Raw genomic sequence first — 14789 nt, 5'->3', positions numbered from 1 at the left:
GAGGGTGAAAATGAAGACAGATTGCCAGCCGAACATTAAAAAAAAAATGTGGCGCGCTTAGTTTCACCGGTAGCTTGACTTTGTGCGGATTACTCTAGATGCTCTTAAGTGCTATGGTTGAGCGGACGATGCCTGATTAAGCAGATGAGTGCATGTAAGAAGATCTCAATTAGAAAATAAGCAAAGGATTGCAACGCTTGGACGATCATATGGAATATATTTATTGCAGCATCGCGTAAATCTTCCCGACGATTTCTTTCAATCCTTCAAACGTCGGTATAGTATCGGTGAGTGGAAGAGTACACTCTTGCTGTCGGACCCTCTCGTCTTCACTGATCAAGAACTTCCACTCAAGAAAATTGGTCACAATGCCATACACCACAGATAGATCTTCGACATCAGCAAGAGCTTCCAGCCCCGTCACATTCTGAACCAGTCCTTGCAGCATATCTTCACGCTTTGCTTGGACAATTGAGATTCTCTTGGTGCCACGCTGGAGCACAAACTCGAATCGTCCTTTTAGGAGCACGTTCTTCCCATCCACGTCTTCTTCGACTAATATGCGGACGTCCCCGAGTTGACGACTGACTGTCTCGAGGATCGGGGCGATAAAAAACAATCTCTTGGCTTCTTTCCCATCGGAGATTTGTCCATAGAGTCTCCGCAAGTCCTTAATACGAGCGAGGAGCAGCTGGATGTCAGCGTCAGGAATATCGCTGGGTTGAAGGTCGTAAGAATCGTCGAAGTTGTAAATAGGTTTGATATCTTCCCAACAAAGACTCGAATAGCCCACAGTCTTGTCGATATCGTGTTTTTTCCGCTTTTTGTTTGTGTGCTTGACGTCCCCACTCGTCGTCTTCTGGTTCGCCTCTTGATTCTTCTGACGAATCATTGCATTGATCGCAGCCCATCGTTTGAGACGTTCGGGGTGACGGTGTATTGTAGTTGGTGGCAAAGAGGGTGCCACGCCGAGAGCCATGGCTGGGGAGCGGTCGTTTTCTTGCTTCGGAACCACCACCAGCACGTGAACAGGGGTCGTTTTAGCCATAACATGTTGCCTCGTGACTTGGAACTTCACGTCCTTCTTCGACAAACCGACAAGGTTAAGTGGTGCTCCTCCAGCGTCCAAGGGTGTCAAGCCATCCGCCTTCTTCACGTCTGCCTCCGTCAGCCACGCGCCGCGGCCCTCGTCTTTCTTCGCCAGGAAGAGCTGCAGCTTGCGCGCAGGAGCCGTGATGTCTTCATTCTTCGTCTTGATCGCCTTCTTCAAGTCTGCCACCGTCTGGTCTGCGTCGATGTCAACCGGGAACGAGCTTTCCGCCACGCCATCGATCACACAGAACAGCTTCACCATCTTTCCTCGAGCTGGCAGATTCTGGAATGAGGAGGAAAGGAGGAGAATTTCTGGCGTACTTAAGCGGACATGAAGGTGTGTGACATAGATTTTCAACCAATGATGAGACGCTGGTCCGAGCTAATCCTTGATGTAAAAATCTGCCGGCGTAACGTTCTATTGCTTTTATCAATATAGTTTGAACGTTGTCGGTCGAAACGCCCTAAGATCCAAAAGACGTGGCTCTCGCTATAAGGTGGCGTCGTCAAATCAACGTCTGTTAGATCTCACCGGTTGAGCGGTTCTAAAACTACCCTAATATCGAAAAGACGTGGCTCTCGCTCCAAGGTGGTCGAGAGGCTGCGTCGTTGAAATCGCTGCTGTCCCGAAATAAGGTTTCAGGAATGTTCTTGGTGGTAAAATACGGTAAGGAAAAAAAGTGACCGCGTAATGTTCTACGTCATACTACTAATAATATCAAGCGCTCGTCTTCCTGCTACATCGACGAAGTATTATTCGAAATCCTGTTGATTATTGAGCTGATACTTCATGAGGTATGCTTTTTGTTGTTGCATTGATCCATTCGACTTAGCTGCGTCAACAACGTAATCTGACGATTTGTGGGTCTTGAGCTGGATTCGAACGTGTCGTTAGCTGCTTTACTGATGAGTTGTTTAGCCGGTCGGAGAGTGGATTATATCCTGTCAGGACGAGGAAACTGGCGCTTGATTAATAGAAACTCCTCATTTCTCCTTATCTTTTAAGGCAAGACACTGCAATTGTTACTGCCAATAACCATAGTTTACGCACTATTTCCCTTGAGTCATCGTATCATTAGAAGTTGCAACTCTGGTAGGGCACAGGAATAGCAAACTACATGTGCATGATGCGCGATGGGCGGTACAAGTGTACGCGCATCGCGTGTTCGAACCAATTATTCAGAGTTTGTCAAGTATATCTTAAAAGAAGCTTGTTAACGTTGCCTCACTCATTCCCGAGTAGCATCTTTTCCAGCATTTGACTCATCTCGTTGACACCTTCCTCACCCGATTGAGCAGCTACTTTGGCAAAACGATCCATATCAGCTTTGTTGCCAGTTGCGTCGTCAAGACTCACGGGCACGAATCGCACATAGCTTTCCAGCACAGTCGACGGGCTAGTACTATGAATGTCTGGGCGCAGTAGGAGCCAACCAGTCTCATGTGTATGAAAACCTGATAGATTGCCTTCACCCTCGCTCAGAGCACGCCAGACAAATACCAATCGACCAGCTTCTTTGTATCTCCTTACCGCGGCATAAACCACCAGCTTCGAGATATCACCAGGTTCCAGTTGGCATTTCACATTATTCGTGAAAGTGACTGTGTCGTCCAGCTCTTGAGCCTTTGCATTGCAGCAGCGGAGCACTTCGGGGTTTGTCATCATCACCAACGACACCGCGCGACACGCTTCTTCATATCTGAAAGGCAGCACAGTTTTATCAGCGCTATCAAAGCACTCGGCGCCTTGCTTCCGCGTGCGCGTCGGCTTATACACCAGTCTCGAAGACACTCTAAACTCAGCTTCCTCCATAACCTGGTCCGTTTGTGCGTAAATCGCGTCCATCTCACTGATAAAATTCTTGAACAGCACGGTGCTGCCTCCTCCTCCACTAGTTACATCACTCAACCTCTTATCCTCGTTCTCCACACGCGACCTCTGCAGCAACGCGTTCATCTGATGGATCATTCTGGTTTGACCAACCACCGCCGCTCGTAGCTGTCTTTGGGTCTGCTCCACCTCCGTTCGTTTTTGCTTCTGCCTCGTGGCAATTGCTCTCCACACACTCTGGGACACCCTGTCCACATGATTCCTTTTTTCCTCAATCTGTCTCTCTAACCTGCTAAACTCGTTCGAGAGCTCCGCCTCCTCCTGCCGCAGCGCCTCCTTCTGGCTCTTGATCTTCTGGCGGTACCTCATCCGTCTTGTAGCGGCTTGAGCCTTCCGCACGTCCCTCTTATCGACTGCAAATGAGTTGGCGTATTCCTGACCATTGTCGCCGCCCTCTGACGTTCCTTGGGTTGGTGGCGGCGGCTCAAGAGACGAGAGCAGCGTCTCAGTCTCTGCTAGAAAATCGTGAGTGGTCAGAGATGATGGAGCAAGAGCCACGTCGCACTCAGCCAGGAATCCTGATAAGGAGGAGAAGAAGGCCGCGTCCACTTGCTCTTCCGTCATGCTGCTTCAGTTTGAAAGTAGTGGTATTGTAACATGTTGCACACCAAAAGCCACCTATACCTCACCAGATTTGAGGGGGTTCATGTATTTTTTGTACTCGATAAAATCCGTACTTTGTAGAGGAGTGACGGCAAGAGAGAATAATGCCCAGGAGGGACGAGCTGGCGTCCGAGGCGGCCGCCGTGGCTGCGTTCCTGTCAGACATTTCGGGGTTTCTCGACGACGAAGTGGTGGGCGCAGTGTCATCAAATGAGACGCCCGCGTATAACGTCACGATGCGTACTGTAAATCCACAGTCAGAAGAATCCAAGTGTCCAAGTCCGCAAGACGAAGCGGAGCGGAAGCGCGTTATTCGCAATGTCAAGACCGGCAAGCGCCGAGACGCCTACAGAAAGCGGCTGAAGGAGGAGTGGCAGACGCTTCGATGCGAAGAGGTGGAGCTGGCGGCGAAGCTCGAAGAAATGCAGCAAAGACGCAGAGCTGACAGTGGCGGCATGGCCAGGGCAGCGTGGCGAGCAATTGCTATGCGGCAATTGGAAGGCCGACGAGTGGCTGCAGCTCAGCAGGAGAAGCTGAAAGCGGCTGTGAAGCGACGCCGGGAACTGATTCAGGACGTGGAGATCACGCTGCGGAAGCGCTTGAAGGAAGTGGAAGACGCGTCCAAAACGGGAGACAAAGGCTCGAGCTTGACGAAGAGCGATCGGACGGAACCTGGTGATGAGAAACTCTTCGAAGCATATATTGACGAGATGGATGCAATTTATGCCAAGACGGACGCTGTTTTCCGGTCGTGCGAGACTGCGCCGATGACGGGGCCGTTCTTGAATACGAAGCCTCCAAAGAAGCGAGATGGGGACACGGAGTACTTGGAAAACCTCGGTGTGCTCCATGTGCCGTTTGAATTCAAACGGACATGCTCGGCACTGTGGGAGGTCACGCGCCAACCGTATCGACAGCTTGACAGAGAAGAGTATCGTGGTGTGGAGAACTTACAGAACACGATCGCTGTGCGGTTCCGCGTCAAGTGCCCACTTCATACTAGCGGCACGGTCTCACTTCTGACACATTTTGTGTCGAGACGCTACGTTGAGAAAAATCGCACAGTGATCATTTGGCGAGAGCTCTGGGAGGGCGAGGGTGAATTTGAAGGGATGCATTCAGATGAGACTGGATGGTGTACTGTGCAACCACGCGAGGCAGCTGCAGATGATGTTGTTTCGCCAGCAGATGGAAGTGACACGGCCTCTACGCTCATTCGAGTGTGCGCCCGTCTTGTCCCGATGCACTTCAGCTCCAAAGTTACCGACACACCTGACTTCGATGAGTTCACAGAAGTACTCGTTACTTCTGGAAAAGAAGATAATTTGCAAATGGAGCAAATGATGGAACGCATGCAGCTAGGCGATGCCCTTGCTGAAGTGAGCTTGAGAAGCCCCTTCCCAGCTGGAGCAAAGTGAGAATACGTTTTTGTGTGTCCGTGTTGTGACGAAAGCGAAGAAGTACGTCGAGGCAAGAACATGCAGGGCAAGTGATTAATTTTATTTACTGTTGATCTGAGTGGCCCCAGGTTTGTTTCAGCTTGCATTTTTTCGTGTCTGCAGACGTGTTCGTCAGCTACATTTGGCTAGACAGCTCTGCTCTCTGTAGCGACTCGCAAATTCTAACGAATTCGCTTACTCGTGATTGATGAAGAAGAGAATAGTGAACGAACCTATCGACCGCGACGGCGGGTCATGCACAAGGTACATGTACAGCGAGGAGGCCGAATAACTCGTTCAACGGCGCTATCAGCTAATTTCCATCCATTGCACCCGCAAGGTTGATGCCTGGGTTGCAATGCGTATGGGGTCGACCCCGACCTGCAAAGCAAACTTTAGGCTACCGACATTTGAAAGTAAACTACAAAGAATCTGCCAACACATATCTTGAGGATGTTAGCCTGGACCGAGATATAATGCGTCTCAGCGCTACCAAACATTCCGTAAGACTGCTCAGGTTTAAATCGACGCAAAAAATAAACTCGAGCTGCTGCAATCAGGGAACACTAAGCATCAGCTTTTCCATCATCCTCGTCATCTCCTTGCTTTCTTCTTCGCCGGATTTGGCTAGAATCTTCACAAATCGGTCGACATTTTCGTCACTTGGGCCCATTCTCACCGGCACTAGGCGCGCATAGCTTTCCAGAACGGTTGAACTTTGCCCAGAGCTGCTGGACGACGGGCGAACAACCATCCATGTGGTTTCGTCTGACTGCAATCCTTCAAACTCACCTTGTCCTTCCGTCAGACTCCGCCACACATACACCACGCGACCCCTCTCTTGGTATCTCTTTGCAGTACCGTAGATGGCAAAGCTTGCGGTATGTTCTCGACTCAGCTGGTACTTAAGCTGGTACTTCATGCTAATGGTGTCCTTCACATCGTTCGCCTTGACGGTCTCGAACCCAGTCTCTGGGTCGGACATCATCACCACGGATATAGCATCAGCAGCTTGCTCAAATTCGTACGGGAACTCCATTTTATCCGCGCTATCAAAGTACAGCACGCCTTGATCCCATCTCCGCGTCAAGTTGTACGATATTGGAAACGGCGACTTGAATTCCAAGCCGCTGAGAACCTTATCAGTTTGAGCGTACAACGCGTCTATATCAGACAGAAACCTTTTGAACAACGCAGCACCGTCATCCGCCCGGCTTGTCTTCATCGTTTCCCACGAAACGAGTCGCCCCCACTGATTGTGTTGCAGTCGTTCCTGCAGCATCACATTCAGCTGGTGAATGAATCTCGAGCGTCCAACGACTTGAGTCCGAAGCTGCTTCTGTAGCTGCTCCGCTTCCATTCGTCTCTCTAGCTGCCGGGCCGCGACGGCTTTCCACGCCCCCAACGCCAAATTCCCCGCTTGTTTCCTCTTCTTTTCTGCTTCGGCGGCTTGTAACTTGCTCAGCTCGCCTGATAACTCACTCTCTTGTAGGAACAAGATCTCTTTTTCATCTTTTAGCTTTTGACGATAACGCAGTCGGCGCTTGGCGGCTTGGGCGTTCCGGATTTCACGCCGTTCTTCAGCTGAAATTTGACTTTTTTGAGACGCAACTTTTGCTTTTGGCGTGTTGCAGGACGCAAGCAACTCCTCCGTCTCCGCCAGCAGTTGATGGCTATCCAGGAGAAGCGCTTCGTCGCCCGTCGTCGGCATGGCGTGGCCAGTACCCGCCGCTACTGCAGCGTCCAAGAACCCCGTGACTTCAGCCAGGAAAGCAGCGTCCGCGTCCATTGTAAAGGAAAAGTTCCGAAATGATGGCATCAAAACACATGCATTCTCATTCACTGGATTTTTGTATGACGTGCTTGCAGCGTGTTCGAGGCCTGCGCTTCGGGGCTGGCGAGCCCCTCGCGTTTCCGCCAGGGAGAGCTTGGAGCCCACCCCCGTTCCTCGTACCCCGATCAGCTCAGGCCAGCACACAAGACAACAACAGCGCCAATGCCTCAAACGATCGGATGTGCTGCACCAGACGAAGCTTTTCTCGCTGACGTGGCAAGGTTCCTACAACTCCTCGCCTCGAGAGAGCCTGCTCGATGAGGTGGATAAGCTATGCTTCAACGGATCTTTGTTCGTTTGACAGCAACCACCTTGGTGTTCAGGGTGCCTCCTATAGCGTTGAGAAGTACGCTGCGGGCATCGATAGCTATTTCAAAGTTCCCACGCTGCAGACAGTTACCAGTGTGCTCTACACTACGTCACGAGCATCTCGAAGGTTGCTATGCTCGCATCGACACATGTGACGGGAGCCTGCGGAATTGCTTCGATGTCTAGGGAGTCTACTTCTCGGGACGTCTTGAATTATACTGATTGCTTCGCGGATGAAGCAAGATTAATCTGCAACCTGAAAACTCATTGGAGTTGATCGTCTGTGGCATTCGTTGAGCGACTACAATACTATTGACTACAGCACTACTGAGGTATCTATCCTCACTTCATCGGTATCTAATCAAAGTCACGGAGCGACTCGACAAAGGGGTCTGGAGTAAGTGGTTACTGTTCAGTACTCAACATTTTCGAAGCTCACTTGACGACAATGAACCTGCATCTCCGCCACGAACGGATTGCTACGAATCTACCCGATGGACCAACGCGCTGATGCCGCCTTTGAACGGACTCGGGTACGATTCTGTCGACGCAGCAACAAATGGTTCGTGCCGATTCGCAGTCGCCCCCGCCACGTTGTTTGTGATGGAGAAGGATTTTTCCAACTCGTGAGCGACCTAGCCGAGCTGTATCGAGATTTTCAAGACGTTGGCATTACGTTGGCGAGCTGTGCAAGAGGTATTAATATCAATCCGTCAGTCCGCCACATTTCCGTTTGGACAGCATAACGTGGCACATGGAGATGTAGGTAAGAAAAGGAGTGGCTAACGCTGTTAGCATGATCATTTGCTGCGCTTCTCGTCGACCGAATTTGCCGCGCTCAAGATTGAAGCAAACGAAAGCAACAGAGACCACCCGCTGTTAACATGCATTTGTTGCGAAAACCCAAGGACTTCGCCGGATGCTAGACGGCACGTATCCTGCCAACTTTTGACTTCAATTGACGTGCACAGTCGACTACACCGCTTGTCGGCCGGCTAATTAATGCGATGAAGTTTTTACAGCACGTATTTGACGAGCTCGATGCCTGTGAGTTCGGGACCCGAATTTTACGGTGAGTGGCATGAATACATGGGTGGAGAAATAACCAAATCCGTAGTCAAGAAACGTACCTGCTGATGGCAGTACCATCCAAATACTAGCAATATTATCGCGTTCGCCTATCTTTCAGTGGAATGCAATGGGTGGTGCCGTCTTCGTCCGAGCAGACTGGTGGAAGTCTTTGTGAATCCAGTGTTCGTGGTGCGCAGGGACTAGTGTGGACCATTTCCACAGGGTGATGATGGAAAAAAGAAAGCGTTCTACACGGGATGATGGGGTCACTGTCAAGTGGTGGCAATGAGAAGGACCTTCAATGCAGTGACGAGAAGGCTTCCCACGCAATAGATTCGAGCGGAAACTGTGAAAACTCCTGCAGTTTGCCTTCTACTGGAAGTACTTCGAAGTGATAGCAGTGGGAAACACAATATTCACGCACACACTGTAGTCGTTCACTGTATATGACCTCACAACGCCACTCCTTCACAGTCTAGTCATCCGAGACTATACACAGACTCGGTCCTACTTGCTCAGTCAGCGTCTCAGTTATCACGACGAAGTGATCGCTAGTACATGCACTTTAAAGTAGTTGAAGTAAGTACTTCGATCTCCGGGTTCGTATTGCGGTTTAACATGTAGTACACAGACTTATCTTTCTTCTCATAGTTGCTTCCACAAAAATCCTACCTGCTTTGTTAGCACTCGATTCCAGAAAGCACTTCGTCGAGCAGTAGTTTTCCCATAGTTTCGGCCATCTCCCGTTTATCTGTTTCCAACGACTCGTGCAACATATTGTAAAACTTCCCTATCGCTGGCTCACGGCAGTGTCCCGACGAGAAGCACTTCGGTGCTTGTTGTACACAGACCGAGAGCACAACGCCAGACGCTGATGGCTCAACAGACATCCAGCCTTTTTCCTCTGCGTGCAATCCGTGGAATCCCTCGTCGCCCTCTGAAGAAATTATCCACACGAGAACCATGCGTTCCTCGTCCACGTATTGGCGCGAAACAAAACGCTGTGCCAACACTCCAGTGTTTCTAGCCTTGAGTACTCGCGTCTTGATGGTTACATCATTATCCGGCGCTATCTCGTTGCCGCCAAATGCAGACTCGTCTTGTTCGTGTACAACATTCCGCAGAGCTCGATACGTTTGCTGGAAGCTGTAGGGCAGTATGGCCTTGTTGATATGCTGAAAGTAGGCTACACCACCGTCAGTCTTGCTTCTCTGCGTCGAGTTGATTGTCGTTTCAGGTAGCAAGGCGAAGGCGCACTCGTCCATGACGTTGTTGACGCGAGCGTAGCAGCCCTCAAGCAGCTGCAGGTAGGTCGTGTACAGCCCACTTGTCATAGAATGGAGCACTGGGGACTTGCGATCGCATGATAAACCACTGGCGCTAAGTTTGTTGTTGACAGCTTGTCGCAGTCCCTTGATGTATTTGGCTTGGTAGTTCACGGTAGCAAGTAGGCGCTGCTGCTCCGCTTCAGACTGCAATCGATTTTCGCGTTGGATGCCCACCTCAGCTATCAACCGGGAGCTAGGGAGAATCATGTCGGTTGGGCCCGTCTTCTTCTTCTTCGCAGACTCTTGCCTCAGCCCATTCAATTGTTCGGACAAAGCGTCCACTTGGCGTTGTAACTCTTCTCGACTATCCTTGAGTCGCTGTCGGTATCGTCGTTGCCGATTCTTTTCCTTCTCTCGTTTGCTGCTGCGCTTGTCGCTCTGGCCTCGACCGACGTTGCTGGTGCTCGATGGACCTGCGTTGTTGAGGTCTTGAGTGAAGAGCAACGCTCCAAGGCCACCAGTGTCTTCTACCGGCTTGGGAGTCACAAGTCTCGGTGTGACAGAGCCGTCGAAGCTCAGGAGCCCCGCAATGTCGTCGAGAAAGACCTCGTCAGTGGTTACTAAGTCGGTCATGTGATCACGTTCGTAGTAGCGGGCTGAAACTGAGATGGATGGCGTGCTCTGTGCGTTATACCGGGTGTATGACAATTTCTGAGTGTCCGACGCGACGCGACCACGTGTGGTACCTTTGCCGCCGGTCTTTGCGTTCTTGGCGGCAGATCCCAGTTGGCATCTCACTGGCGCTTGCATCAGTCTCCGTATGGCTATTACTATACCGAGCAGGATTTTATATTTTGTGGGGTAAGAGTGACTAGTGTGCCCGCCTGGAATATCCCTTTTGTATACTTTAATTCGGGGTCCGTAAACGCTGCGCCTGGATATCCAGGTACAGGTACTATTGCCACCCTCCAGATGGTGTCAATACACGCGGAGGATTTTTTGCCCACTTTCGGATTTTGCTGTATTAATTGGCTCGGGAATTTCAAAGTGGGCAACTTATCCTACACTGCAGGATAATTTGCCCACTTTGCGACGTTCCGAGCCAAACAAACAGCAGCGTGGAGGATCGGCCTTTCCGAGGCATTATTATTTCAGCAACGTGGAGGACGGAGGTCGGGCCACGTCCGTTTTTCCTAGCACGTCAAATTTTCTGTGAAAAGATGTCTGAGACGCGAGAACTGCACGACGCGCACCAGGAGAATGTGGTCCCTCCTCCACTCGGAGAAATGCCACTTGCCCAGTACTCCACCCGCATCACCCACCCCAGACTCCCGATAGAAACTCAGCCCCACCACCCCCAGTACTTCGCCGCGCTCGCAAGTGTGCCAACGTCCCCTCGGCCAGTCCCGGGTGTACCGGAAAACATCGCTCTCGCCACCGCTCGGATGTACACTGCTTCGCGACGCGTCGTGCCGAATGCCTACAGAACGCAAAGTCCGCTGCCCAAGAAACGCCGTCCGCGACTAACCCCAGCAGAGAAGTCCCAGATTCGCATGCGATACCAGAATGGGGAGAGAATTACCCAGCTGCATCAAAGCACGGGACACGCCCGCACCACGATCGACGCCATCGTCCACTCCCAGCCCAGCCAAGACGAGTCCAAGTCCGGTAAACCCGATCGGTGGACCCCCATGCGTTTCGTGGTGGAAATGCTGAAACGAGGTCTTTGCGTCACGGAAACCCTATCGCTCAAGGACATCGCAAGGATAATGGGGGTCGACCGTCGAGTATTTGGCCGCATGGAGCAGGACATATTGGGTAGACTACAAACTGCAGTTGTAGACTACTGGTTTTCTCGCGACCAAGCTGCACCTCAGGAGCTCATTGATTTGCTCGACGGCGCAGAGACCTCAGTAGATATTGCTATGTTTATTTTGACGCATCCGGAACTGACCGACGCTATCATCCGGGCCTCCCAGCGTGTCACGGTTCGTGTTCTCGTTGATCGGGCACAAGTCACCGAGAAAAGCTCAGCTATGATAAAAAAACTGGTTGAAAACGGGGTCAACGTATATCACGCAGGCCCCAGACTCATGCACTGGAAGGTAGCGATTATCGATGGAACCGTGTTGACGATGGGAAGCTGCAATTGAAGTGTGGGGGGAATGACGTTGAATTGGGAACATACTGTTGTATTGCGTGGTCCTATTGTTGGAGCACACGCCGTTGAGTTTGACGAACACATGTGGTCTTTTGCCGTGCAAAACAACTGGCAAGTTGAGATAGATAGCCGCGGTAATTTTCATCTGTAGCGTCAAGCGATGGTGATAAACAGCAGTGCAGCAGCGGGTACTCCGAGCTGGCAGTTTGGTTTACAAGGCACGGGCAACTACAGCACGGTCGCGTTCGATGGAGCCCGCCACGCAGAGACATTTGAGACGCGCACGGCTCAGGCGCACCTTGATGCGATCAAACGCGAGTTCGAGCAGCTCTGGGATGAAGGACGGGTGCTTCAATGGGCGTCAAAGAATTCTGCTTGCTTCGTGTACTTTGGGAGCGCAGACATTCATCAGGCCATGGAGTCGATGATCGAACGGCCTATGATAGAAGGTTTTCCCACTGAAAAAGTCGATCGGCTGAGTGTAATTGTACACGCCTACGACTTTTGGAGACTGGTGCTGGGTGGGGATACCCTTGTCAATGTCGAACCGATGAGGGTGAAAATGAAGACAGATTGCCAGCCGAACTACAAAGTGGCGCCTGTACTATACATACAGGCTCCGAGCTCGGCCGGTTCGTTCTGGGGGATTTGACATTCAACAATGACGGCCAAACTATCCTTTACAGATCTATAAAGCGTGCGAGTCGGTTACAGTAGTACGTGGATTGCAGTAAAGCATTCAGTTGATGAGTCCACTTGTGACCAATTCTGAGTATTTTTATTTTTGCGATACGTACTTGATATTTTAATGTGGACCACAAAGTTCACCCACGGCGCCGCGTATGCTTGAAGGCGAATAGGTTGTCGTCTCGATGAACTATAACCCAGTCGGCTTCAGAGGACTTTTCAACTAGCTCCTTACATGTACAACACGAATTCGACATGCCTAAACTCTTTCTGGCCCCGTCCTGGACATCTTGTCCAAGGAAACCGAGAGGGAATTTTGAATGACTACTGTATCCGAGACACCAGTGCCTTGTGGGTTGGTTCTCAACCACACGGGATGGTCAGTTGGGATTTGCTTCTGATGGCACTGGGGAATCACGTGGAGTGAGTCCCAATTATCACGGTCCACGACAGCTTCTTCGAAGGTAGTGAAATACCGCTGTCTGCGACCCCGTTCGAACGGGGTTTACTGACTTGTCCCAGGAGCTGGATAATGGGACCCCAGAAAGGGCTAACAGGAGCGAAGAAAACGACCAAGTTCGCAGAGCGAAGAACGCGGGCAGACGCCGAGTGTATTATATCGACAACGGTGGAATGTAGGATTTAACGACGTACGGCGCCAGGAACGCGAGCTGAGTCTGGAACTGGCATCCCTGAAGCAGGAAAAGGAAAGAGAAGAAGCTATGCACAAAGCCTTGTGGACATCTGTCTATTTCCTGTGGACATCGCTCGCTCTTCGACAGCGCGAGGACATTTCGGTAGCGAAGACAGAACAGAGGCAACTAGCCGCAATTATCGACAACAAGCGACTGATATCGGCACGTTAAGTGACATCGTCCGCAACACAAAACTACACGATGCAGTGGCCCCTCTGGAAACCAAGAATTAAGAATCAAGAATGCAGAGACTGAACTACATTCGAGAGCTGGAGGCGAACCACGCTGCACTCCATTTTCTTTCACTTTCGATAGCGTGGGGCTCGTCAAGCACATCTGACACGGGATCACGAGTCCATTCGGCGCACAGTCGCCAGCCTGGAGGCGAGGTGGAGTACTTCCAGCGGATACTCAAAGAGGTGCTGCCATTCTCACTCTTCGAGACCGGTCGAACTCTTCGACGAATTGCGGACCAGCAGCATAATGTGAAAGCGGACCATGCGGGATACAGCAACGCCAAGGATCCGACCAACACTCGTGCCCGGACAACTCTTACATTCAGCGACGTTGTTACGCTACAGACTGGAGCTAAAGTGTCGCTATTGCAGCGATTAGTGTCGCGCCGAAGAATCGGAGCCGATTGCATTGTCTTTACATGGAAACTCGTTTCCGAAGGCGAAGGAGCATTCCGCGGGTTGCAAGTGGCTGAGACAGGTTGGAGTCGATTGCAGCCCTCGAATAACGAGAACGAACCTGGGACGGTTCTTACAATGTACATTCGGCGGACACCGATGCTCTTCAGCGTCGCAAGGGCAAGTGGTGATGATAGGCGACAGTTCGACCAAGCTCTACAGCAGGTGACCAACGACGTTTAGAGCGAAATTATGGCATCACTGGTAAAGGTACTTCTGGGACGAAGTGCTGGCGGCCATTAGTACTACTAGTGGTCGGGAATACTCGATGCTATGGCTGCTTGAACACAGTACGACCAGATCTAAACACCAACAACCGTAACTCGAGTGATCGGAAGAACTCGCTCGGGCCAAGAAACAAGGATCAATTGACGCATGGTGAACACCGACTTTCTGTTTTCTTCTGGTAGTCAATTGCTCTTCGCCAACGATACCATCATCTTCTGCGGTACCTGTAGAAAAGTCTGAAGACTGGAAGTTTTGGCGTGCTCAATAGTCACAAGAAATATCGTATGGATATTCGAGACCCAAAAGCTTTGGGCTTGCATCCGTCAGCGATACGAGAACTGTTTTGACGCACTGGAGGAAGTATGCGGAGCTGCAGTTGGAAGCACTATACAAGAGAGCGAGAGAGAGTCTGGCGGTGGTGGATAGCGCTGCGATACGTCAAAGAGTTCTCTGATGTCAACAACCTGGACTTCCAGCCTCACTTCTGTGTCGAAGTCCGAGTACAGGGACTCGTGTTAAGGGATGCAGTTGAAAACATCACAAGGACTTGGTCCAGACGAGCAGCTCAACTGATACCCACCCAGTGACGTCGCCATGAAAAGATGCGCAGGCTACTACAAGAAAATGGATATGTACTCGGAGGCGGCAACCGACTCGGCTAGATGCGAATGTGTCGGCAGCGCATCGGTGAGGGGGGGGTCAAGCTACCAGAGTTGAGACCTATGGCGGACAAGACCATGCCCCGCTCATCCACGGAACAAATGAAGCGTACATAGAAGTCGTTAGCATAGCTAAGTGACATCAATGTCCCTCACCGAA

The 14789-nt window shown here is 51.1% G+C and overlaps 4 protein-coding genes across 4 annotated transcripts; 1 reads left to right on the top strand and 3 right to left on the bottom strand.

The window, feature by feature from the left end:
* Positions 1–220: 220 nt before the first annotated feature.
* On the bottom strand, positions 221–1354 carry KRP23_12114 (Crinkler effector protein 5; the record flags this gene model as incomplete). Its single annotated transcript, XM_067895803.1, has 1 exon — positions 221–1354. One exon carries the CDS (start codon positions 1352–1354, stop codon positions 221–223), a length of 1134 nt encoding a protein of 377 aa, XP_067739722.1.
* A 963-nt stretch (positions 1355–2317) lies between these two features.
* KRP23_12113 (uncharacterized protein) lies at positions 2318–3547 on the bottom strand (the record flags this gene model as incomplete). Its single annotated transcript, XM_067882693.1, has 1 exon — positions 2318–3547. The coding sequence occupies one exon, from the start codon at positions 3545–3547 to the stop codon at positions 2318–2320; it is 1230 nt and encodes a 409-aa protein (XP_067739721.1).
* Positions 3548–3690: 143 nt separating this feature from the next.
* Positions 3691–5004, top strand: KRP23_12112 (uncharacterized protein; the record flags this gene model as incomplete). Its single annotated transcript, XM_067882692.1, has 1 exon — positions 3691–5004. One exon carries the CDS (start codon positions 3691–3693, stop codon positions 5002–5004), a length of 1314 nt encoding a protein of 437 aa, XP_067739720.1.
* Positions 5005–5581: 577 nt separating this feature from the next.
* On the bottom strand, positions 5582–6814 carry KRP23_12111 (uncharacterized protein; the record flags this gene model as incomplete). Its single annotated transcript, XM_067882691.1, has 1 exon — positions 5582–6814. One exon carries the CDS (start codon positions 6812–6814, stop codon positions 5582–5584), a length of 1233 nt encoding a protein of 410 aa, XP_067739719.1.
* Positions 6815–14789: the final 7975 nt, after the last annotated feature.

Source organism: Phytophthora ramorum (assembly GCF_020800215.1).
Source record: "Phytophthora ramorum isolate Pr-102 chromosome Unknown Phyram_PR-102_s0014, whole genome shotgun sequence".
NCBI lineage: Eukaryota > Oomycota > Peronosporomycetes > Peronosporales > Peronosporaceae > Phytophthora > Phytophthora ramorum.
Note: the sequence above shows the minus strand (reverse complement) of the source record. Positions and strands in the feature narration are given on the sequence as shown.